Source organism: Pristiophorus japonicus, chromosome 3, assembly GCF_044704955.1.
Source record: "Pristiophorus japonicus isolate sPriJap1 chromosome 3, sPriJap1.hap1, whole genome shotgun sequence".
In the NCBI taxonomy this organism is placed as follows: Eukaryota; Metazoa; Chordata; class Chondrichthyes; family Pristiophoridae; genus Pristiophorus; species Pristiophorus japonicus.
The window spans coordinates 94,488,301-94,512,782 of record NC_091979.1 but is presented as its reverse complement, the minus strand read 5'-3'; the positions used below and the strand labels follow the sequence as shown (position 1 = coordinate 94,512,782).

The window sequence follows — 24,482 nt, the reverse complement described above, 5'->3', positions numbered from 1 at the left end:
ATTGTGTAGATCCTACCATCTGGAACTATCTCCCTAGACTCTTCACTTCCCTAGACCTCTCTCCTTTCCTTAATTGTCAGTGCTGAAAAAGTCTCAGAATTGAAGAACATAAAAGTCTTCTTGGATATTGCTGTATTGGTATCATCTGATGCAGAAAAGCCTCGTACATTGACTGAAATTGTTGAGTTCTAGGTACTGCGTGGTGCCTGTGTTTCCTGAACATCGATCAGTGCTGATGTGTGTTCAGGAATCCAGTTAGGTGTAGCTAAATGTTCTAGGCTTACTGTATTTATCTGTCTTGTTCTGAGCAATGTAGGAAACACCATGCAGCTATTTTTAATTTTGGTACTAAGCTACACTCAATACAATTCAAACCGAGGCTCATCTCTGTACATTGACTTACCAGGAACGTACCAGTCAGGTATCCTCAATGTAGTACCTGCCAAACAAAAAGTGTAAACTTATTACTCACAGGCAAATGATAAAACTTATTAAAATAAATAAAAGGTACCCTGTATCACTAAATGAATGGTCATTTGGCATTTCCAAGAAGTCTTCCGATCTCCTGTTGTAACTTCGGCAACATTCCTGGAGAAACGGTGTAAGTGGCTATATACGGCCATTTATGCTGTTTCTATTAGGATTCTGCCGATCTTCTCCCGAAGTTATAGCAAGATATGGGGAGAAATCTGTGGAAGTGCACCCAGTGCCTTTTCTAACTTTAGCTTGCTTTATTAGTGTAACAAATTAAGCTTGTGATTCACTTCTCCCATCTTGTGTCTTTGGCTTAACAATATACAAACAATATCAGAAATTAAAAACTTCATTAAACAATAAATCATAAACTTGTTTCATATTAACTTTCTAGTCAATTAAAACAAATAAAGCTTAGCATTAACAAATTACCTGCTGCCATTGAGTTTATAATGTAATGAATTTAGTGATCTAAAGATACAACACTGAATATTTAATTAAATGAGTGATGCAATGATAATTGTGGCAACAAAGTTGATTAATGTGTTGTGAATAATTACAGTTAATATAGATAAATTATAAATTACCTTTAGGTATCTGACACACCCACTCAAGTTTAATATCACAGTGGAAGGGCATTAAGTGATAGTCAAATTTCCTTCTGATGTCAAACATCATAAAATGATGCCACAAAGGCTTCTGGGTCTGTGGAAGTACAAAAAAGAAACTTTAAGGCACTGTTCCATTTCATCAAAAAGATTTACATTTCAAGTTTGATGCTATCAGTTGATATTTGTGGAACATTCACAGCTGCAAAGGAGCTGTGAAACTGGGGCACTTTACTGCTGACTATGTTGTGCACACATTCATAGATCTGTGTCTGTACTCCGACCTGTCCAAGAAGTCAAAATTATTACAGCTGCTGAACTACTTATTTTTCTCATAATAGTTCCTATCAAATGTTCCGATTTTTAAATTTACAAATCTCTGTGACCAATTCCGTGATCATAAACATTTTAACCAATACTTTCAAACATCTACACACTGGGAGTGATTTTCAACTGATGTCCCCCTGTTTCTCTCCTGAAAATTCAGTGGGTGGCATGTGAAAATGGGTGGGTAGGAGGGACATTTTGCCGACCCCTTGGATGCCCAAGGTGCATGTAAAGCAATTTTCAGTCAGGCATGTAAAAATGCAAACAGCATACCGCCTGTTTCAGGTGAGAGGCTGTTTAAATAAGTAAACTGGAGTCCAGCACCGAGTTGTAGGATTCTAATTGCAATTTTGGGATATGCATGGACAAAGTATGGCTGCTCCACAAAAAGAGCACCTCCATGCTCCAGAAAAATACTGTGGCCTGCTGCTGACCTGTGCCAACCCTCCTCAGGACCTGCTGTCCTCATGCCCCTCGAAAGTTCCAACCTGATGACCGGGTCAGCGAAGGAACCAGTCAATTTCAGGACCTCCCACAATCAACAAGCACCTGTTCACTGGCTGTATTTTACGGAGGTCTAAACCTGAAAATGGCCTCACAATATTGGCTTCTGCCAGGTAGTGAGGCCGTTCAACCAATTTCACATGAGCGGAAGTCAAAAGTTCCCATTTTCTCTCCCAAAGCATTGAGGGCCAATTTTGTTAGCACAAAGTTAACCAAAAGTCCACAGAGCTGAATGCTCGAAATTTTCAGGGGTCAAATCATTTAAATAATTAGCATGAACCCCCAGCTCAGGATTGGCCTTGGGCTGGGAGTTAATTTAGTGGAGATGTGGAAAATATAGCTCGCATCTCAAACTTAAAGGGATGTGGCCACTTAAAAGCTGAATAGCTGGCTTTGGAAGCAAACATTGTTTCAGTCTGCATAAAAGTTCAAATGGATTCCCAGTATTTATCAGTTCACAGAAATTAAAGCACAGTACCCTTGTCTAAGAAGGGAGAAAGGAATAGGCCGAGTAATTACAGACCTATCCGCCTAACCTCAGTGGTGGGAAAATTATAAGAAAAAATCCTGAAGGACAGAATAAATCTACATCTAGAAAGGCAAGGATTAATCAGGGACAGTCAGCACGGATTTGTTAAGGGGAGATCGTGTTTGACGAACCCGATTGAATTTTTTGAGGAGGTAACCAGGAGGGTAGTGCGTATGATGTAGTATATATGGACTTTAGCAAAGTTTTTGATAAGGTCCCACATGGCAGCCTGGTCACGAAGATTAAAGTCTATGGGATCCAGGGCAAAGTGGCAAGTTGGATTCAAAATTGGCTTAGAGGTAGGAAGCAAAAGGTTATAGGTAATGGATGTTTTTGAGACTGGAAGGATGCTTCCAGTGGGTTCTGCAGGGCTCAGTACTGGGTCCCTTGCTTTTTGTGGTATACATCAATGATCTAGATTTGAATATAGGGGGTATGATTAAGAAGTTTTCAGATGAAACTAAAATTGGCTGTGTGGTTGATAATGAAGAAGAAAGTCATGGACTGCAGGAGGATATCAATCTATTGGTCAGGTGGGCAGAACAGTGGCAAATGGAATTTAATTCGGAGAAGTGTGAGGTACTGCACTTGGGGAGGGCTAACAAGGAAAGGGTATACACATTAAACAGTATGCCACTTAGAAGTGTAGATGAACAAAGGAACCTTGGAGTGCTTGTTCCCAGATCCCTGAAAGTAGCAGACCAGGTGGATAAGGTGGTTAAAAAGGAATATGGAATGTTTGCCTTTATTGGCCGAGGCATAGAATACAAGAGCAGGGAGGTTATGCTTAAAGTGTAGCTTAGGCCTGATTAGGCCACAGCTGGAATACTGCGTGCCATTCTGGTCAGCATATTATAGAAAGGACATGATTGCACTGGAGAGGGTGCAGAGGAGATTTACTAGGATGCTGCCTGGAATGGAGAACCTTAGCTATGAGGACAGATTGGATAGGCTGGGTTTGTTCTCCTTGGAACAGAGGAGGCTGAGGGGAGACCTTATTGATGTGTATAAAATTCTGAGGGGCCTGGATATAGTGGATAGCAAGGGCTTGGCGGAGGGGTCAATTACGAGGGGGCATAGGTTTAAGGTGGTTGATGGAAGGTTTAAGAGGCGATTTGAGGGGAAGCTTCTTCACGCAGAGAGTTGTGGGGATCTGGAACTCACTGCATGGAAAGATGATCGAGGCAGAAACCCTCACTGCATTTAAAAAAGTATTTGGATGGGCACTTGAAGTGCCGTAACCTGCAAGGTTAGGGACCGAGAGCTGGCAAGTGGGATTAGACTGGATAACCTCTTGTTGGCTGGCGCAGATATGATGGTAAGTACTTCAGAGAATCTAATACGGCCAGAGTGATCTCCTGGAGTAGTTTCGATTGCCTGGATGAGTCAGAGAGGAATTTTCCCAGATTTTTTTCCCCCAATTGGCCTGGGTTTTTAATCTGTTTTTTTGCCTCTCCCAGGTGATCGCATGACTCCGTGTGTGGTGGAGTGCAAAATGTTGCGATGCATGGGGTGTCGCAGTTGTGTGGGGTCGGACTGATTGGGGCGGATGCTCTTTACCTGTCCGCCATTGTTCATAGGTTTATATGTAACCTTCAGGGCTGCTGACCAAGGGCCATGTGGCTCTTTATCGGCCGGCGCAGACACGATGGGCCGAAATAGCCTCCTTCTGCGCTGTAAACTTCTATGTTTCTATAAGGAGGCAATTCAGCCCATCATGTCCATACCAGCTGACAAAGGGCTATCCAGCCAAATCCCACTTTCTGGTTCTTGGTCCATAGCCTTGTAGGTTATGGCACGTCAAGTGCATATCCAAGTACTTTTTAAATGCTATGAGTGTTTCTGCCTCTACCACCTTTTCAGGCATTATGTTCCAGTCCCCTACCACCCTCTGGGTTAAAAAAATTCTCCTCAAATCCCCTCTAAACCTCCTACCAATGACTTTAAATCTATGCCCCCTGGTTATTGACCCCGCGGCTAAGGGAAATAGGTCCTTCCTATCCACTCTATCTAGGCCCCTCAATTAAATACACCTCAATTTGGCCGCCCCTCAGCCTCCTTTGTTCCAAAGAAGATAACCCCAGCTTATCCAATCTTTCCTCATATCTAAAATTCTCCAGTCCAGGCAACATCCTCGTAAATCTCATCTGTACCCTCTCCATTGCATTCCCATCTTTCCTGTAATATGTTGACTAGAACTGCACGGAGTACTCCAGCTGTGGCCTGACTAGTGCTTTATACAGTTCAAGCATAACCTCCTTGCTCTTATATTCTATGCCTCGGCTAATAAAGGCAAGTATCCCATATACCATCTTAACCACCTTATCTACATTATCATCTGCAAACTTCTTAATTACACCCCCTACATTCATTCCAAAATCATTGATATATACCACAAAAAGCAAGGGAGCTAGTACTGAGCCCTGCTGAGCCTTCCAGTCACAAATACACCCATCGACCATTACCCATTGCTTTCTGCCTCTGAGCCAATTTTGGATCCAACTTGGATCCCATGGGCTTTTACTTTCATGACCAGTCTGCTATGTGGGACCTTATCAAAAACCTTTCTAAAATCCATATAGACTACATCAAACACACTACCCTCATCGAACCTCTTTGTTACCACCTCAAAAAATTCAATCAAGTTAGTCAGGCACGACCTTCCCTTAACAAATCCATGCTGACTGTCCTTGATTAATCCATGTCTTTCTAAATGAAGATTTATCCTGACCCTCAGAATTTTTTCAATAATTTTCCCACCACCTAGGTCAGGCTGACTATCTCTATCCCTTTTTAAACAACAGTACAATGTTAGCAGTCCTCCAGTCATCCGGCACCACACCTGTAGCCAGAGAGGATTGGGAAATGATGGTCAGAGCCTCTAATATTTCCTTTCTTGCTTCTCTTAACAGCCTGGGATACATTTCATCCAGGCCTGGGGATTTATTCACTTTCAAAGATGCTAAACTCCTTAATAAGAACATAAGAACATAATAGGAACAGGAGTAGGCCATACGGCCCCTCGCGCCTGCTCCGCCATTCAATAAGATCATGGCGGATCTGACCATGGACTCAGCTCCACTTCCCTGCCCGCTCCCCATAACCCCTTATCGTTTAAGAAACTGTCTATTTCGGTCTTAAATTTATTCAATGTCCCAGCTTCCACAGCTCTCCGAGGCAGCGAATTCCACAGATTTACAACCCTCAGAAGAAATTTCTCCTCATCTCTGTTTCAAATGGGTAGCCACTTATTCTAAGATCATGCCCTCTAGTACTAGTCTCCCCCATCAGTGGAAACATCCTCTCTGCATCCACCTTGTCAAGCCCCCTCATAACCTTATACGTTTCGATAAGATCACCTCTCATTCTTCTGAATTCCAATGAGTAGAGGCCCAACCTACTCAACCTTTCCTCATAAGTCAACCCCCTCATCCCCAGAATCAACCTAGTGAACCTTCTCTGAACTGCCTCCAAAGCAAGCATATCCTTTCATAAATATGGAAACCAAAACTGCACGCAGTATTCCAGGTGTGGCCTCACCAATACCTTGTATAGCTGCAACAAGACTACCCTGCTTTTATACTCCATCCCCTTTGTGATAAAGGCCAAATGTAACACCCCTATTCAAAAAAGGAGGCAGACAAAAAGCAGGAAACTATAGACCAGTTAGCCGAACATCTCTGGTTGGGAAAATGTTACAGTCCATTATTAAAGAAGCAGTAACAGGACATTTGGAAAAGCAAAATTTGGTTAGGCAGACTCAGAATGGATTTATGAAGGGGAAGTCATGTTTGACAAATTTGCTGGAATTCTTTGAGGATGTAACGAACAGGGTGGATAAAGGGGAACTAGTGGATGTGGTATATTTGGATTTCCAGAAGGCATTTGACAAGGTGCCACACAAAAGGTTACTGCACAAGATAAAAGTTCACGGGGTTGGGGATAATATATTAGCATGGATAGAAGCTTGGCTAACAAATAGAAAACAGTGAGTCAGGATAAATGGTTCATTCTCTGGTTGGCAATCAGTAACGAGTGGGGTGCCACAGGGATCAGTGTTGGGACCCCAACTATTAACAATCTATATTAACGACTTGGAAGAAGGGACTGAGTGTAATGTAGCCAAGTTTGCTGATGATACAAAGATGGGAGGAAAAGCAATGTGTGAGGAGGACATAAAAAAGCTGCAAAAAGACATAGAAAGGCTAAGTGAGCGAGCAAAAATTTGGCAGATGGAGTATAATGTTGGAATATGTGAGGTCATGCACTTTTGGCAGAAAAAAATCAAAGAGCAAGTTATTATTTAAATGGAGAAAGATTGCAAAGTGCTGCAGTACAGCGGGACCTAGGGGTACTTGTGCATGAAACACAGAAGGATAGTATGAAGGTACAGCAAGTGGTCAGGTAGGCCAATGGAATCTTGGCCTTTATTGCAAAGGGGATGGAGTATAAAAGCTGGGAAGTCTTGTTACAGCTGTGCAGGGTATTGGTGAGGCCACACCTGGAATACTGCGTGCAGTTTTGGTTTCCATATTTACGAAAGGATATGCTTGCTTTGGAGGCAGTTCAGAGAAGGTTCACTAGGTTGATTCTGGGGATGAGGGGGTTGACAAAAGGAAAGGTTGAGTAGGTTGGGCCTCTACTCATTGGAATTCAGAAGAATGAGAGGTGATCTTATCGAAACGTATAAGATTATGAAAGGGCTTGACAAGGTGGATGCAGAGAGGATGTTTCCACTGGTGGGGGAGACTAGAACTAGAGGGCATGATCTTAGAATAAGGGGCCGCCCATTTAGAACTGAGATGAGGGGGAATTTCTTCTCTCAGAGGGTTGTGAATCTGAGGAATTCGCTGCCTCAGAGAGCTGTGGAAGCTGGGACATTAAATAAATTTAAGACAGAGATAGACAGTTTCTTAAACGATAAGGGTATAAGGGGTTATTGGGAGTGAGCAGGGAAGTTGAGCTGAGTCCATGATCAGATCAGCCATGATGTTATTGAATGGCGGAGCAGGCTCGATGGGCCGTATGGCCTACTCCTGCTCTTATTTCGTATGTTCTTATGTTCTTATACCATTGGCCTTCCTGATCACTTGCATACCTGCATACGAACCTTTTGTTAACCCCCAGGTCCCGCTGTATTGTGGCACTTTCTCCATTTAAATAATAACTTGCTCTTTGATTTTTTTCTGCCAAAGTGCATGACCTCACACTTTCCAACATCATACTCCATCTGCCAAATTTTTGTCCACTTAGCCTGTCTATGTCCTTTTGCAGATTTTTTGTGTCCTCCTCACACATTGCTTTTCCTCCCATCTCGTATCGTCAGCAAACTTGGCTACGTAACCCTCAGTCCCTGCTTCCAAGTCGTTCATGTAGATTGTAAATAGTTGGGGTCCTAGCACTGATCCTTCCACTAGTTACTGGGTGCCAACCAGAGAATGATCCATTTATCCTGACTCGGTTTTCTGTTACTTAACCAATCCTCTATCCATGCTAATATATTACCACCAACCTAGTGAACTTTTATCTTGTGCAGTAACCTTTTATGTGGCACCTTGTCAAATGCCTTCTGGAAGTCCAAATACACCACATCCACTGGTTCCCCTTTATCCATTCGGTTCGTTACATCCTCAAAGAACTCCAGCAAATTTGTCAAACATGACTTCCCCTTTATAAATCCATGCTGACTCTGTCTGACCGAATTTTGCTTTTCCAAATGTCCTGCTACTGCTTCTTTAATAATGGACTCCAACATTTTCCCAACCAGAGATGTTAGGCTAACTGGTCTATAGTTTCCTGCTTTTTGCCTGCCTCCTTTTTTAAATAGAGGCGTTACATTTACAGTTTTCCAATCTGCTGGGACCTCCCCAGAATCCAGGGAATTTTGGTAAATTACAACCAATGCATCCACAATCCCTGCCGCTACTTCTCTTAAGACCGTAGAATGTAAGCCATCAGGTCCAGGGGATTTATCTGCCTTTAGTCCCATTATCTTACTGAGTACCACCTCCTTAGTGATTGTGATTATGTTAAGTTCCTCCCCCCACTATAGCCCCATGGTTATCCACTGTTGGAATATTGAGAGTGTCCTCTACCGTAAAGACTAATACTTCCTCTCTCACTATGTTTATTTCGTCTAATATTTCATACTCATCCTCTCGGTTTGCAATGTCTGCATCATCCCTCTCTTTTGTGAAAACAGACGCAATGTAAGTACCATACCCATGTCTTCCGCCTCCATAAACGGATTACCCTTATGGTCTCCAATAGGCCCTACTCTTTCTTTAGTTATCCTCTTGCTCTTCATGTATTTATAAAACATCTTTGGGTTTTCCTTAATTTTACTTGCCAATATTTTTTCATGCCCTGTCTTTGCTTTCCTAATTTCCTTTTTAATTTCACCTCTGCACTTTCTATCCTCCCCCAGAGTTTCTGCAATATTGAGCCCTCAGTATCTGTCATAAGCTTCCCTTTTTTTCCTTTATCCTACCCTGTATTCCACTTCACATATAGGGGGCTCTAGATTTCTTATTCCCACACTTTTTCTTTAAGGGAACATACTTGCTCTGAACCCTCACTATATCCTCCTCAAATGCTTCCCACTGCGCTGACACTGATTTACCTTCAAGTAGCTGTTTCCATTCCACTTTGGCTAAATCACATCTCAGCTTAGTAAAATTGGCTTTTCCCCAATTGAGAACTTTTATTCCTGGTCTATGTTTGACCTTTTCCATAATTACTCTAAATCTAATTGAATTATGATCACTACTACCAAAATGCTCTCCCACTGATACCCCTTCCACCTGCCCAGCTTCACTCCCTAAAACTAAGTCCAGAACTGCGCCCTATCTTGTTCGGGTTACTACATACTGGCTAAAAACATTCTCCTGAATGCCTTTTAAGAACCCTTTGGTGAGGAGGTTGTTGGGGCGTGGTGGTGGGGGTGTAACTAAGTGCAGAGCAAAAATGAACTGAAAGGAAACTGAACATGGAGGCCTGAAATACAGTCATTGACAAGTGGTACATCATTAGACTCCTTTTTGATATCTGATAAAGTGGATGTGCAGCTGCATGCGGTGGGTATAAAGAGACTGGCAGTGGTTGATCTCCAAGGCACCTCCCCAGAGAACAGCAGTGCACCTTGCCTATCTGGAAGTGGTGACCAGGTACCTTGCTTGTCAGGAGGCAATACCACAAATCACCATATTTGCAGGACTTGGGAACAGAAAGAATAGACAACACACTTGAAGAATTGTGCAAAGGCAAGATCTCTCAACAGTGCCACTTGGCAACCAAGTCCAAGTCCCAAGAGTGAAACTTGTTTCACATTTACTCCCCACACATAGCAAGCCCTCACACAACTTTAGAGCTTTTTCAGTGCATCTCATGCATACGAACACTTCAGCAGGGCACACATTAAAGATGCAATGTACAATTCATAGCTGTATCACGCTAAAATCTTCTTGGGGCTTTATACATGAGATCATTGCAACGCAACCGGGAACTGATCACTTACTGATACACAAGTTGATCTGCAGGCTGGACTTAAGTCTGGCACTGTGCATGTACTCCCTTCATTTTATATCTTAAGTTGACTTTTCTGTTTGTATTACAAGATGGGACAACATTCAAGGGATTGGGTCCCAATTGAGAAAGGCTCACAAATCATAGGCCCTTGATTCCCTTGGACAAAATAGAGGGACCCAGGAAAGGTAAAGCAGCAGATTTCTATCAGGATCAGACCTTGTACTATCCTACTCTTACGTCATCTTTTCTCATTCACTCCATGCAGGACCACACTAACATGAAAAAAAATCATACACAGCATATTGCAATGTCAAATCTATTTCTTGCAGCCAGCATTCATTCTAACATTAATCCCTTTTCTGTCACTGCAGACCTGAAAGAGCATTCTGTTAGAATATCAGTGTCTGAGGAAAGCAGTAGCACACAGCATCCCCTGTCTCTCTCGCACTAAAAGTTTCCAAATACTAACACAGCAGCACACCTCCTGGAGAGTACAGTTAACACCTCGAGAAGGTAGCATCGGTTGAGACAGAGTCATCAATCAATCAGAGGCAGTCCCTCGAAATCGAGGAAAACTTGCTTCCACTCTAAAAGTGAGTTCTTAGGTGACTGAACAATCCAATACGGGAACCACAGTCCCTGTCACAGGTGGGGCAGATAGTCGTTGAAGGAAAGAGTGGGTGGGGAGTCTGGTTTGCCGCACACTCCTTCCGCTCTCTGCGCTTGATTTCTGCATGCTCTCGGCGACGAGACTAGAGGTGCTCAGTGCCCTCTTGGATGCTCTTCCTTCACTTAGGATGGTCTTTGGCCAGGGGCTCCCAGGTGTCGGTGGGGATGTTGCATTTTATCAAGGAGACTTTGAGGGTGTCCTTGAAACGTTTCCTCTGCCCACCTGGGGCTCACTTGCTGTTAGGAGTTCCGAGTAGAGCGCTTGCTTTGGGAGTCTTGTGTCAGGCATGCGAACAATGTGGCCTGCCCAATGGAGCTGGTCGAATGTGGTCAGTGCTTCGATGCTGGGGATGTTGGCCTGATCGAGGACACTAACGTTGGTGCGTCTGTCCTCCCAGGGGATTTGTAGGATCTTGCGGTGACATCGTTGGTGGCATTTCTCCAGCGATTTGAGGTGTCTACTGTATATGGTCCATGTCTCTGAGCCATACAGGAGGGCAGGTATCACTACAGCTCTGCAGACCATGAGTTTGGTGCCAGATTTGAGGCTTGAGACAGAGTGCATAGGTGAAGAGGATCAAATGTTAATGCAAAGCATGGGCAGGAAACTACTGCTTGGATAACTGGCATTAATGACCTCCTGCAGTTTGGGAATTGCAGCAGTGTCATCACATTAGGAGGCTGTCTGCACTCCTCCAATTCTGGCTTCTGTGCAGCCCCTAATTTAACTGCTCCATCACTGGAGACCATGTCTTCAGTTGCTAAGGCCTCAAGCTCCGGCATTCTCTCCCTAACCTACCTCTCTCTCTCTCCTGAAGATGCTCATTAAAATATATCTCTGACCAAGCTTTTGGTCATCTGTCCCAATATGTCCTTATGAAGCTCGGTGCCTAAGTTTTACTTGTCAATGCCCTTGTGAAGTGTTTTTGGATGTTTTACTATGTTAAAGGTGCTATAAAATGCAAGTTGTTATTGGGAAAGATGAAAAATGTTATCATTGGGAAAAATAATTGAAGTGACTAATTTGTCAGTCAGCTATTTGTCATTGAAAGTTGGCATACAGGTGCAGCAGGCAGTGATGAAGGCAAATGGTATGTTGGCCTTCATAGCTAGGGGATTTGAGTATAGGAGCAGGGAGGTCTTATTGCAGTTGTACATGGCCTTAGTGAGGACTCACCTGGAACATTGTGTTCAGTTTTGGTCTTCCAATCTGAGGAAGGACATTCTTGCTATTGAGAGAGTGCAGCGAAGGTTCACCAGACTGATTCCCGGGATGGCTGGACTGACATATGAGGAGAGGCTGGATCAACTGGGCCTTTATACATTGGAGTTTAGAAGGATGAGAGGGGATCTCATAGAAACATATAAGATTCTGACGGGACAGGACAGGTTAGATGCAGGTAAAATGTTTCCGATGTGGGGGAAGTCCAGAACCAGGGGACATAGTCTTAGGATAAGGGGTAGGCCATTTAAGACTGAGATGAGGAGAAACGTCTTCACTCAGAGTTGTTAACCTGTGGAATTCCCTGCCGCAGAGAGTTGTTGATGCCAGTTCATTGGATATATTCAAGAGGGAGTTAGATATGGCCCTTACAGCTAAGGAGATCAAGGGATTTGGAAAGAAAGCAGGAAAGGGGTACTGAGGGAATGATCAGCCATGATCTTATTGAATGGCGGTGCAGGCTCGAATGGCCTACTCCTGCACCTATTTTCTATGTTTCTATGTTTCTATGAAATGTGTGTGGGCAGCACTTTAGCTGATATTGGAACATTAGCCAAGAAGAAGCTGGAGGCACAACAATTTTTTAATTCATTCCCGGGATGTGGGCGTCGCTGGTAAGGGCCAACATTTATTGCCCATTCCTATCTGCCCTGGAGAGGTGGTGCTGAGCCGTCTTCTTGAACCGCTGCAGTCCTTGTGATGATAATACTCCCATAGTGCAGCGGAAGGCGTTCCAGGATTTTGACCCAGCAAAGATGAAGGAACAGCGATACATTTGCAAGTCAGGATGGTCTGTAACTTGGAGGGGAACTTCCAGGTGATGGCGTTCCCATGCACCTGCTGCTTTTGTCCTTGATCCTCTTGGTGGTAGAGGTTGTGGGTTTGGGAGGTACTACTGAAGAAGTCTTGGTGAGTTGCTGCAGTGCATCTTGCACATGGTACACACAGCAACCACGGTGCACCGGTGGTGGAGGGAGTGAATGTTTAACGTGGTGGATGGGATGCCAATCAAGTGGGCTGCTTTGTCCTGGAGTTTGTTCACTGTTGTTGAAGCTGCACTCATCCATGCAAGAGGAGAGTATTCCATCATACTCCTGACTTGTGCCTTGTAGATGGTGGAAAGACTTTCGGGAGTCAGGAAATGAAACACTCGCTGCAGAATAACAAGCCTCTGACCTGCCCTTGTTGCCACAGTGTTTATGTGGCTGGTCCAGTTAAGTTTCTGGTCAATGGTGACCCCCAGGATGTTAATGGTGTGGGATTCGGCGATGGTAATGCTGTTGAATTTCATGGGGAGGTGGTTAGACTCTCGCTTGTTGGAGATGGTCATTGTCTGACTTGTATGGCGCGAATGTTACTTGCCACTTATCAGCCCAAGCCTGAATGCTTCATTATCTGAGGAGTTGAACACTGTGCAGTCATCTGCGAACTTCCCCTCTTCTGACCTGATGATGGCGGAAGGTCATTGATGAAGCAGCTGAAGATGGTTAGGCCTAGGACACTGTCCTGAGGAACTCCTGTAGTGATGTCCTGGGACTGTGATGATTGACCTCCAACAACCATAACCATCTTCCTTTGTCCTAGGTATGACCCCAAGCCAGTGGAAAGTTTCCCCACTGATTCCCATTGAATTCAATTTTACTAGCGTAATTGAGAGGCTGACAAAACATTAGTACCACATTGAACATACAGCAGGAAGGAATAAAAACAGTTGTACTTGTTGCCCTGAGAGTTCATGTGAAGAAAGGCATATTAAAATAAAGAGATGGTTAGGCTTTCACTTGTTCAAAAAATGGTTATTGTCTAGCACTGTGTGGCATGGATATAACCAGCTATTTTCAGCCCTAACATGGGTGTTATCCAACTCATGCTAATATGGGCTTTTTCATCATTAGATAGAAAGACTTGGATTTATATAGCATCTTTCACTACCATCGGACGTCTCAAAGCGCTTTACAGCCAATGTAGTACTTTTGGAGTGTAGTCAATATTGTAATGTAGGAAACACGGCAGCCAATTTGCACACAACAAGCTCCCACAAACAGCAATTAGATGAGTTGAAAATGGTGTTGACCATTGTAGAACAGGTAGCCAAAAGCTTTCAGACAGAAGAAAGTTAGCATCAAATGGGAAGATGGTCATGCATGCTAATTAACATACAGTAGATGATAATGGGGACATTAGTGTTTATTGGGTCACTATAACATACACAATTGGACAGAACCACTTGGACTGGCCTTGGATTGATAACTTCTGTAAATGTGCTGTCAGTTCTGGCTGTTGTTTACTTTCTTCACACATTTCTTCCTCCTCCAACTCTAGGAGTGTCAATAAAATCCTCAAAGAACTTCTCATCACCAGCATTTGTTTACTGCCAATTAAACTGTAGCTGTCAGTGAGACTGTTGTATGGAAAGAGTAGGGAAAAATGTTCTGTAGTGCAAAGATTCAGCAGGAAGTATTACAATCAAACTGCAACTAAAAAGGAATCCAAAAGGCAAAAACAATTGACATCAAGGCACCATTTAACAGTATGGCATTAAGGAGCCCTAGCAAAACAGAGGCCATCTGCAGTCAAGAGGAATACTTTGCAGTAGCTGGAGTCATACCTGACACAGGAAGGTAGTTGTGATTGTCAGAGGATAATCATCACAGCCCACAACATCTTTCCAGGAGTTCCCTAGGGCAGTGTTCTTGGCCAAATCATCTTCAGTAGCTTAAATTACCTTTCTTCTGTCTGAAAGCTTTTGGCTACCTGTTCTACAATGGTCAACACCATTTTCAACTCTTCTAATTGCTGTTTGTGGGAGCTTGCTGTGCACAAATTGCTGCCGCGTTTCCTACACTACAATAGTGACTACACTCCAAAAGTGCTGTAAAGTGCTTTGAGACGGCCGGTGCTAGTGAAAGGTGCGATATAAATCCAAGTCTTTCTTTCTATCTATCTAATGATGAAAAAGCCCATATTAGCACGAGTTTGATAATACCCATGCTAGGGTTGAAAATAGCCGGTTATATCCATGCCACACAGTGCTAGACAATAACCACCTTTTGAACAAGTGAAAGCCTAACCATCTCTATTTTCAAAAAGGTACCATTGCCAGGACCCTGTTCAAAAATATCCAGGAGGTCACCACTGACCAAATGCTGAACTGGACCAGCCACATTAATACATGACTACAATAGCAGGGTAGAGGCTGGGTACTCTGCGACCAGTAGCTCACCTTCGGACTCCTCAAAGCCTCTCCAAATTCAAGTCAGGAGCACAATGAAATATTCACCACTTGCCTGGATGGGTGCAGCTGCAACAACGCTCAAGAAACTCAACACCATTAAGGACAAAGCAATGTGCTTGATCGGTGCCTCAATCACTGAACTCATATCCATCCCTTCGATAATTACTGCACTCTTATGAACTAGGTATAGAATGTACTGCAGTAACTCACCAAGCTTACTTAGAGAGCACCTCCGAGTTATATATGTGGACTTGTATTTACTCTGTACAGCCACCAGAGGGCCCATTCCCCAGAGTCCCAAGGGATCCCATAATCCCTTGGGAGCACAGGTATTTAAGAAGACTTCACAGGTTGGAGAGGCACTCTGGAGACCTGCAATAAAAGACTGAGGTCACACTTTACTTTGAGCTCACAGTGTTCAGTCTGACTCATTCTCCATACACAACACCCAGAGTCTTATGACCTTTACCACGGAAAAGGACAATAGCAGCAAGATTACAGGAACACCATCATATCCGAGTTCACTTGCAAATCACACACTATCCCGAAGTGCTTCTATACGGCTATTCCTACATTGTTGCTTGGTTAAAATTCTGGAATTCCCTACTAAATACCATTATGGGAACATCACCAGCATAAAAACAGTTGAATCAAAGTTCACCACCATCTTGTTAGGGCATACAGGGATGGGCAATAAATGTGGCCTTGTTCGCATAACAACATCTCATGAACAAATACAAAAGTATTAAATTCTAGAAAAGTGTTGGAATCTCACCTGAAATGCACCACAATCTCGGACAGCATAATCATCTTCTTTAAACTCATAGGGTAAGACCACCAAGGAAACCTGTCAAAGATAAAAGATTAGAACATATCTGGCTAGGATTATAGGGGTAACTCTGTGAACCCAGCAGGCAGCTACAATCATATGGAGGCCAGAACAGCAACAGGAGTCTCCAACCCACGCTATCTATGCGAATGGCTCCCTGTTGGGTTTGCACAATTACCTCTAATAAGTAAAATGAATAAAAGCAGAAGAATTAGGAGCAGACGTAGGCCATTAGGCGCTTCGTGTCTGCTCTGCCATTCAATAAGAACATAGCTGATCTACCGCAACTTCACTTTCCTGCACAATCCCCATATCCCTTGATTCCCTTAATATCCAAAAACCTAGCAATTTCTGTCTTGAATATACTCAACGACTTAGCATCCATATCCCTCTGGGGTAGAGAATTTCGCAGATTCACAACCCTTTGTGTGAAGAAATTTCTCCTCATCTCAGTCCTAAGAGACTGTAACCCCTGGTTCTAGACTTCCCAGCCAGGGGAAACATCCTCCTAGCATCTACCCTGTCCAGCCCTGTAAGAATTGTATATGTTTCAATGAGATCAGTTCTCATTCTTCTAAACTCTAGGGACTGTTGGTTCATAAATAAGACCAATATATGCCATGAAAAGGTTGAATTTAATGTGCAGTTACACTGGTGCTAAGTGGCTTTTGCCCTGGGTCCTATGTACAGGTAGACAAGTGATATATTTTAATCTTCAAGTTGTGAACTATTGGAACAAGTTGGCATGTGCAGCAAATGGTGAATGAAGAATTTTTAAAAGCTGAACAAAATGCCAATTCAACAAAGAACAGAAGCGTATGGACTCTGTATGGAAAAGCACACTGGATAACTTAGGAATCGAGAAGAGCTGAAGCATTTTCTCAATCCTACCTCCTCATATTGCTAGGGATACTTTTCTAACCTGCATTTTTTTAAAATTCAGCTTAGGTGGTAATTCATGCCAGTACTAAATCAAAACTGCCATCACTATTGTTATATTACAACAGAACTTAATTATTTAGTCACAAAATAGACACCATTCCACAATATTGTGAAAAATATTAAGTACAATTTTGGTACACATTGGTTCTACGATTACACTTAGAAACTGAAATGAATGAAGCTCGCCTGAGCACTGTCAAAATTCTTTGAATTTTCAGGAATCCCAGATGAAAAAACAAAATTAACAAATCACAGTGGGAGTAAAACATCAGAACATACTTACAAAGCAAAACCTCTAAAGCTGAAGCAGTTTGGTGTGACACTGGACTTCTAATTAGTTTTTATTAACATATAGGAAATCTGTTGAAGAGATAAAAAATTACCGGCCTGCTGTCACTCCATTCCCAAGAGCCTTTGGAATCTGGATTTCTCTTGTTTAATCCAACCCAAAACCAACGTTCATCACTGTAAAGGGAGAAATGAACAGCACAACAGGTTTAGGAACATAGGAACAGGAGTAGGCCATTCAGCCCCTCAAGCCTGTTAGTATTCTATTAGATTGTGGCTGATCTGTACCTCAACTACATTTACCTGCCTATATTCCATAACCCTCGATACCATTATTTAACAAAAATCTATCGGTCTCAGTCTTCAAAATTTCAATTGATCCAGCATCTACAGTCTTTTGGGGAACAAGTTCCAAATTTCCACTATCCTATGTGTGATAAAATGCTTCCTGATTTCACTCCTAATGGTCTAGCTCTAAACTTAAGATTATGTCCCCTTATTCTGGATTCCCCCAACAGAGGATATCGTTTCTCTGTACAAAAGCAAAATACTGCGGATGCTGGAATCTGAAATAAAAACAGAAAGTGCTGGAAATACTCAGCAGGTTAGGCAGTATCTGTGGAGAGAGAAACAGAGTGAAGGGAGGGGAGGAAAGAACAAAGGGAAGGTCTGTGATAGGGAGGAATGCGGGAGAGATTAAAAGACAAAAAGGATGATGGTGTAAGCTGAAAAGAAATAGTGATGGCACAAGTTAAGAAACAAAAGATGGGCCTAGAAGAGGTGTAAATGAGAATATCAGAATCATCAGCAACAGCTGCTGTCTGAAAAAATAAGAGCAGAGGTTATGATCTGAAATTGTTGAATGCTGTAAAGTGCCTAATAGAAAGATGAGGTGCTGTTTCTTGAGCTTACATTGAGCTTCATTGGAACAGTATAGGAGACTGAGGACAGAGATCAGAGTGGGAGTGGGGCCCAAAATTAAAGTGACAGGTGACCAGAAGCTTGGGGTCACGCTTGTGGACTGAACAAAGTTGTTCTGCAAAGCAGTCACCCAATCTGCGTTTGGTCTCCCCAATGTAGAGGAGACCACATTGTGAGCAGCGAATACAGTATACTAATTTGAAAGAAGTACAAGTAAATTGCTGCTTCACCTGGAAGGAGTGCTTGGGGCCCAGGATGGTAGGAAGGGAGGAGGTAAAAGGGCAGGTGTTGCATCTCCTGTGCTTGCATGGGAAGGTGCCATGGGAAGGGGAGGGGTGTGTGGGGCGTGACAGAGGAGTGGACCAGGGTATCGCGGAGGGAATGGTTCCTTTGGAATGCTGAAAGGGATGGGGAAGATGTGTTTGGTGGTGGGATCATGCTGGAGGTGGTGGAAATAGCGGAGGATGATCCATTGAATGTAGAGGCTGGAGGGGTGGAAGGCGAGGACAAAAGTGGAACCCTATCATGGTCCTGGGAGGGAGCGGAAGGGGTGAGAGCAGGAAATGGAACGGACACAGTCGAGGGTCCTGTAAACCATGGTGTGAAGGGGAATCCTCAGTTGAGAAAAAAGGAAGACATATCAGAAGCACAGGTATGGAAGGTGACATCGTCTGAACAGATGCGGTGGCGGCAGAGAAACTGGGAGAATAGTCCTTATAGGAAGCGGGTTGGGAGGAAGTGTAGTCAAGGTAGCTGTGGGAGTCAGTGGATATTGGTCAATCGCCTATCCCCAGAAATAGTTTCTCTGTATCTACCTTATCAAATCACAATCAGTTTAATTACCTGGATCACCCCTAAACCTTCTAAACTCAAGAGAATATGCAACCCGTCCTTATATTTTAACCCTTTAAGCTCAGATATTATCTTGGTGAATTTGCACTGAATGCCTTTTTGAACCTGTGTACTAACTTTTACTGATTTGTGGTCACGGATACTCAAACCCCTTTCTCCTCCTTCAGCTCCTAGTCTCTCACCATTAAGAAAATACTCTGATTTGTCTTTCTCAGATCCAAAGTAGATGACTTCACACGTCTCTTTTTGAACTCCATTTGCCATGGTTACATTTCCTGCATTTAAATAGTGTACAGTCGACCATGCACACTACAAACTGATGCACCACAGCAACAAGCACAGGAAAAGCAACAAAAGCAACCTAGCGCCTCTGCTTCATGATCTTCCAGTCCCTCTTTACACTTGGCAGCTGTTCTCTACCTCCCAAACATGATCCCAGAAACCTGGAGTGAATCCTGCATGTTTATTTTTTTTTTAAACTGTAGAAAACAAAAATCTTATGAATCAAATTAAACACTGTCTTGCCATCAAAGACATTTAAGGAGCACATGTGCATAAGACATGGAAACACGATGTGGTACACAATGGAGTTTTATTGTAATGCTCTTGCATTCCATGATTGCACTAGGTGAAACGTTCAATTTGATTCACAAAGTGCTTTATTCTACAGTAGACAAAACCACTGAGTATCAAGAAAGCCACAATCAGTACAACTCCTGTTTGCACACCATTGCAAAAAAAAGAATACACGTGAGCTACAGTGCTTCAGTGAGTCAGATTAAACTTAACTCAAAAGCACCATCTCCCTGTACACTGTTGTAGGACAGCGTTTCACTCATTTTGCAGTCTTCTGCTGCTCGACTTCCCCTTGGTATCCAGGTTTCCAGAAATTAAAATATATTTGTAACCCAAAGTTAATTGAATGATAGCTCAAAAGAAGCCCACTATTATGTTGCTTAACTAGCTGAAAATAAGCCCAATAAACATGGTAATTTCAAATTTCAAATTTCTTAATATATTTTTATCCAAGGATCAGATCTCAGCAGTGCCCAAACATATGCGCTCTATAGCTAAGGGTAGCAGAGTGGCCAATGTCGGTTAGTGCATTTGAAACGGAGAAAAAGTCTTCAAAATTACCTCCTCTTCATACTGATAAATAGAGGGGAAGGAGTCTCATGTGAAGTATAAACACCGGTAGTGACCAGGCTGGGCAGATTTGCCCGTTTCTGTGCTGTAGATTCCATGTCATTCTATATAATTCATATCCTTAATAGGATTCCTATCATCTCTATGGCTACAAATTGCTGGCTATGGGTACAACATGGCTGTCACTGTATGTGCTTCAGATAATTGGAACTTCACATATTATTTTATGGTTGCAACACAAAGAACAGGTGTGAAGAAACCCAGACGTGTAGAGTCACACGATCTTCCAAGCACAGATAGATTTTGAATTAACTACTCTAAATATTTGACAACCTAGGCTTAGAGAGAGGGATGCAGAAGTAGGTGGCTTCCCCAACTATAGGGTTAGTGGCATCCTTCTCATTTTCTTACCAAGCTCATTTTTTCCCATGACTCACTCACCACTTAGCATCAAAGCTTATAGTGAAGCTCAATAATATGCGACACATTATCATGCAAGCTATAATTAAAGAGTTGTAATGATAGTATTTGAATACATGTTTCTACAAGTCTCAGGATTTGAAAGAAGAAAGCTTCTTGAACACTGAACATTGATACCAGTAACGGAAGACATAGCCAACCTGGTTACAACAGATGAGGGCTAGTACCACAGTATTCCTGGAGAATGTGGGAACCCTGGAAATCCACAGCAGAACCCCCTTCCCCGCCCCCAACCCACCCTCACAGAGGCTAGTCATGACATCTTGGCATCTCTCATGCATGTGCAGACTGCTACTACAGAAACCTTGTCTGGCTCTAGCGGCTTCTGTATCAGGAATGTTTGTTTCTGTCTGCTCTTTTTTGTCTTCTTGCCTAGACTGATCTTACACATTACATAAAATATACAGCACAGAAACAGGCCATTCGGTCTAACCAGTCCATGCCGGCATTTATGGTTCACTCAAGTTTCCTCCCATCCTTCCTCATCTAACTCAATCAGCACAACCCTCTATTCCCTTCTCCCTCATATGCTCATCTAGTTTCTCCTTAAATGCATCTATACTATTCACCTCAACTACTCCCTGTGGTTGCTTAACAAACCTCGGTTGAAGAAATCTTTCCTCCCCCATTTCCCCTCTAGTTCTTTTGCCAATTATTTTAAAGCTATGGCCTCTGGTTACTGACCTACTTGCCAATGGAAACAGTTTCTCCCTACTTGCTCTCTCAAAACCACTCAAATTTGGAATACCCCTATTAGGTCTCCCCTTATCTTTCTCTGCTCATATTAAAACAATCCCAGCTTCTCCAATCTTTTCACATAACTGAACTCCCTCATCCCTTGTCCTCCTTTTACAAGTGCTCCATGGTTATACCTTATTGTATGGAAAACAAAGTCTACGGCAGACTATGATGATCCTAGATACTTTGAATGAGCTGTATTGTAGAATATCCCCATGTGTGTCAAAAATATGAAGCACCATTTCAAGATGCCTATGGCATGTTCAAAAATTATTCTGGTCACTGCATATACTTGATGTCAGTGCTCAACATTGTTCAAAGCTGTCACAGAGGTGTAATGAACCAAGGCTGAAAAGAATAGCCTTGATTTCCTAGGAGCCAAATTCATACGTTACATTGCACATCAAATAATGGTGGCAGGATTGATTGCCTAAAAATAAGGACTCATAGCTGCTGCCTGGGAAGCAGACATTGCATAACCTGCATAATCCTGTGCTGATCACCACCAACAAACTGCAAGTTGGTTGTTTCTATTTTTCGTTCTGGGATGTGGGCATCGTTGACAAGACCAGCATTTATTGTCCATCCCTAATTGCCCTTGAGAAGATGGTGGTGAGCCGCCTTCTTGAACCACTGCAGTTCTTGTGGTGAAGGTACTCCCACAGTGCTGTTCAGGAGGGAGTGCCAGGATTTTTACCCAGTGATGAAGGAGTGCCGATATATTTCCAAATCAGGATGGTGTGTAACCTGGAAGAGAACTTTCAGGTGACGTTGCTCCCAAGAGGTGGTAAAGGTCATGGGTTTGGGAGGTGCTGCCAAAGAAGCTGTGGCAAGTTGCTGCAGTGCAGCCATGGCACGATGGTGGTGGAGGGAATGAATGTTGAAGATGGTGGATGGGGTGCCAATCAAGCGGTTGCTTTGTGCTGGATGGTGTCGAGCTTCTTATGTTGTTGTTGAAGCTCCACTCATCCAGGCAAGTGGATAGTATTCCATCACACTCCTGACTTGTGCCTTGTAGTTGGTGGAACAGCTTTGGAGAGTCAGGAGGTGAGACACTGGCCACAGAATTCCCAGCCTCTGACCTGCTCTTGTTGCCACGGTGTTTATGTGGCTGGTCCAGTTAAGTTTTTGGTCAATGATGACCCCCAGGATGTTGATGGTGGTGGATTCGGCGATGGTAATGCCGTTGAATGTCAAGGGGAGGTGGGTAGACTCAGTTCAATTCAGTGTAGTCATAATAGGCAGCATTATGTGCAGCAGACCTTAGGGCTAACATCAATGATGTCCTGCATTTGGAAATCCTTACATTATTAAAAGGTGCAATGCCATCACATGCCATTGCTAGATGTCCATGGGAAATCTGACAGTTGCTTGCTCTGACAAACAAGGCCACCTGCGTGCTACATCTAATCACTGCAGAGTGACTTGTATTATCAATGCCCCCTGCAGCATCTTGGAATGAACCACATGCAGAAATTTTGAGCGCTGTGGTAACGTTGACAACCACTGGTTGTACCATGCATATATTGGAGTTTTAGCATTAAGCACAACTCTGACAGTCTATCCAGTCAAGTGCAGTCCATAAAGACAAGAGTTCCTCTGATAAATCCAGGTTAAATGTATATTTTCCTGTATATATCTGAGTTCCAGGCTAACAGTGGGCGTGAGCTGTCCACCTCTGGTGCCATCTCACCTGTCGGTCACGCCTCCTTTGCTCCTCTGAATAATAAATACAGGGCTCAATTTTCCCCAGTGATTTGCGCCATTTTTTGGGTGCGCGCCGCTTTTTTTAAGCATAAGTTAAAAAATGTAAGTTTCCCCAATGAATGTGTGCCAGCACAGCTCAGTAGTTACGATTTTTTTAAGTTTATTTTTTTTTGCGTCATAGGGGGCATAGCAGTGGTAACCTGATGTCTACGCCAGTTTTTCTCAATTATGTAAGTTTGCCCAAAAATAATTTCTCCTAGTTCGGCGTATGTGACCACTCCCGAAAAACCTTCTAGTGAGTTAAGAAAAACCAACGCGCATTGAAAAATTGGCGCAGAAAGACGCCATTGCTTTTCAGCGAGGTTTTGGAGGGAGCAAAGAACACTTAAATATGCATATAAAGATGAAATCTTTTTACCTTAAAATGCAGTAAATGGAAGTTTGATGGAATTCTGTAAGTTTTAATTTTTTTTAAACTGGCACGCCAGCACCGAACATCTGTAAACAGAGTTCAAGGGTTGGAGAGTCGGCTGGTAGAATCTGATACTCGCCCGGGCAAAGGGGCTCAGGGCTCGGCTTCAAAAGAAGCCCGAGGTGGGGTGGGGGAGCTGTGGAAGGCATACGGAAAGCATCAGAAGCCTGCACTACCCATCAAATCAAACCCGGGTGGTCTGGGCGTGTTTCCTTATTGCAGCAGCTAATTCCAAAATTCCCTCCCTCATGTGCGCTGAAAGTGTCTCAAGTACCTGCAACATTCCCTCCCTCATGTTCACTGACAGCACATCAGCTACCTGCAACATTCCTCCCATCACGTGCCCAACATTGTTTGTGCTGACTGAGATATTCCCTCCCTCATGTTCCCGGACAGTGTTCCCATTTCTCGTGAGAGTGTTGTTACTTCTCCCGACAGCCCCGATACCTCATCACCCACCCCACTGATGGTGTCCAGGAGTGATCGGGTATGGTCAATGCTCTCCGCACTCATTGCCTTTATGTGAACCACATCCATTAGATCCTGCGCCTCAGGAGAGCGCTGTCGAACTCTCCTTCCCCTCCTCACCCTGGGTACGGCTCGCAGCATCCCAGAGGGACCCGCAGCCTCGGATGGTGGAGCCCTGGGTTTGCCTTGCTGCCTCCCACTGGGACCCATAATCTCGGACAGTGGGGCCCTGGGTGTGCCTCGCTGCACTCCACTGGGGCTCGTAGCTTGAGATGGTAGGGCCCTGGGTGTGCCTCGCTGCACTCCACTGGAATCCCCAGCCTCGGACGGTGGGAAACCATGGAATGTCCCAGCAACACTCGTACACTCAGAAAAGGGGCTGGCACCTCAATGGGTGGCACCTGCACCTCCTCCAAAGCGAGTACAACAGGGGGGACTTCATCCATCCCCTCCCCCCATGCTCTTGGTCTGGAATGTGAGATTGGAAGATGTTCTCTTCGGGTTCGTCCTTGTCTGGATCTTCTTCTGCATCGTCAGGGTTGGC

At 43.6% G+C, this 24,482-nt stretch overlaps 1 protein-coding gene across 2 annotated transcripts in view; it reads right to left on the bottom strand.

The window, feature by feature from the left end:
• ly75 (lymphocyte antigen 75) overlaps window positions 1–24,482 on the bottom strand; it is a 160,178-nt gene that overhangs the window by 67,473 nt on the left and 68,223 nt on the right. For both annotated transcript variants that reach the window (XM_070875562.1, XM_070875563.1), the window contains exons 14-17: window positions 17,250–17,331; window positions 15,871–15,942; window positions 1,062–1,179; window positions 404–439 (exon numbers count right to left, since the gene is read on the bottom strand). In XM_070875562.1, coding sequence (XP_070731663.1) covers window positions 404–439; window positions 1,062–1,179; window positions 15,871–15,942; window positions 17,250–17,331 — 308 coding nt within the window. The remainder of the gene's footprint in view (window positions 1–403; window positions 440–1,061; window positions 1,180–15,870; window positions 15,943–17,249; window positions 17,332–24,482) is intronic.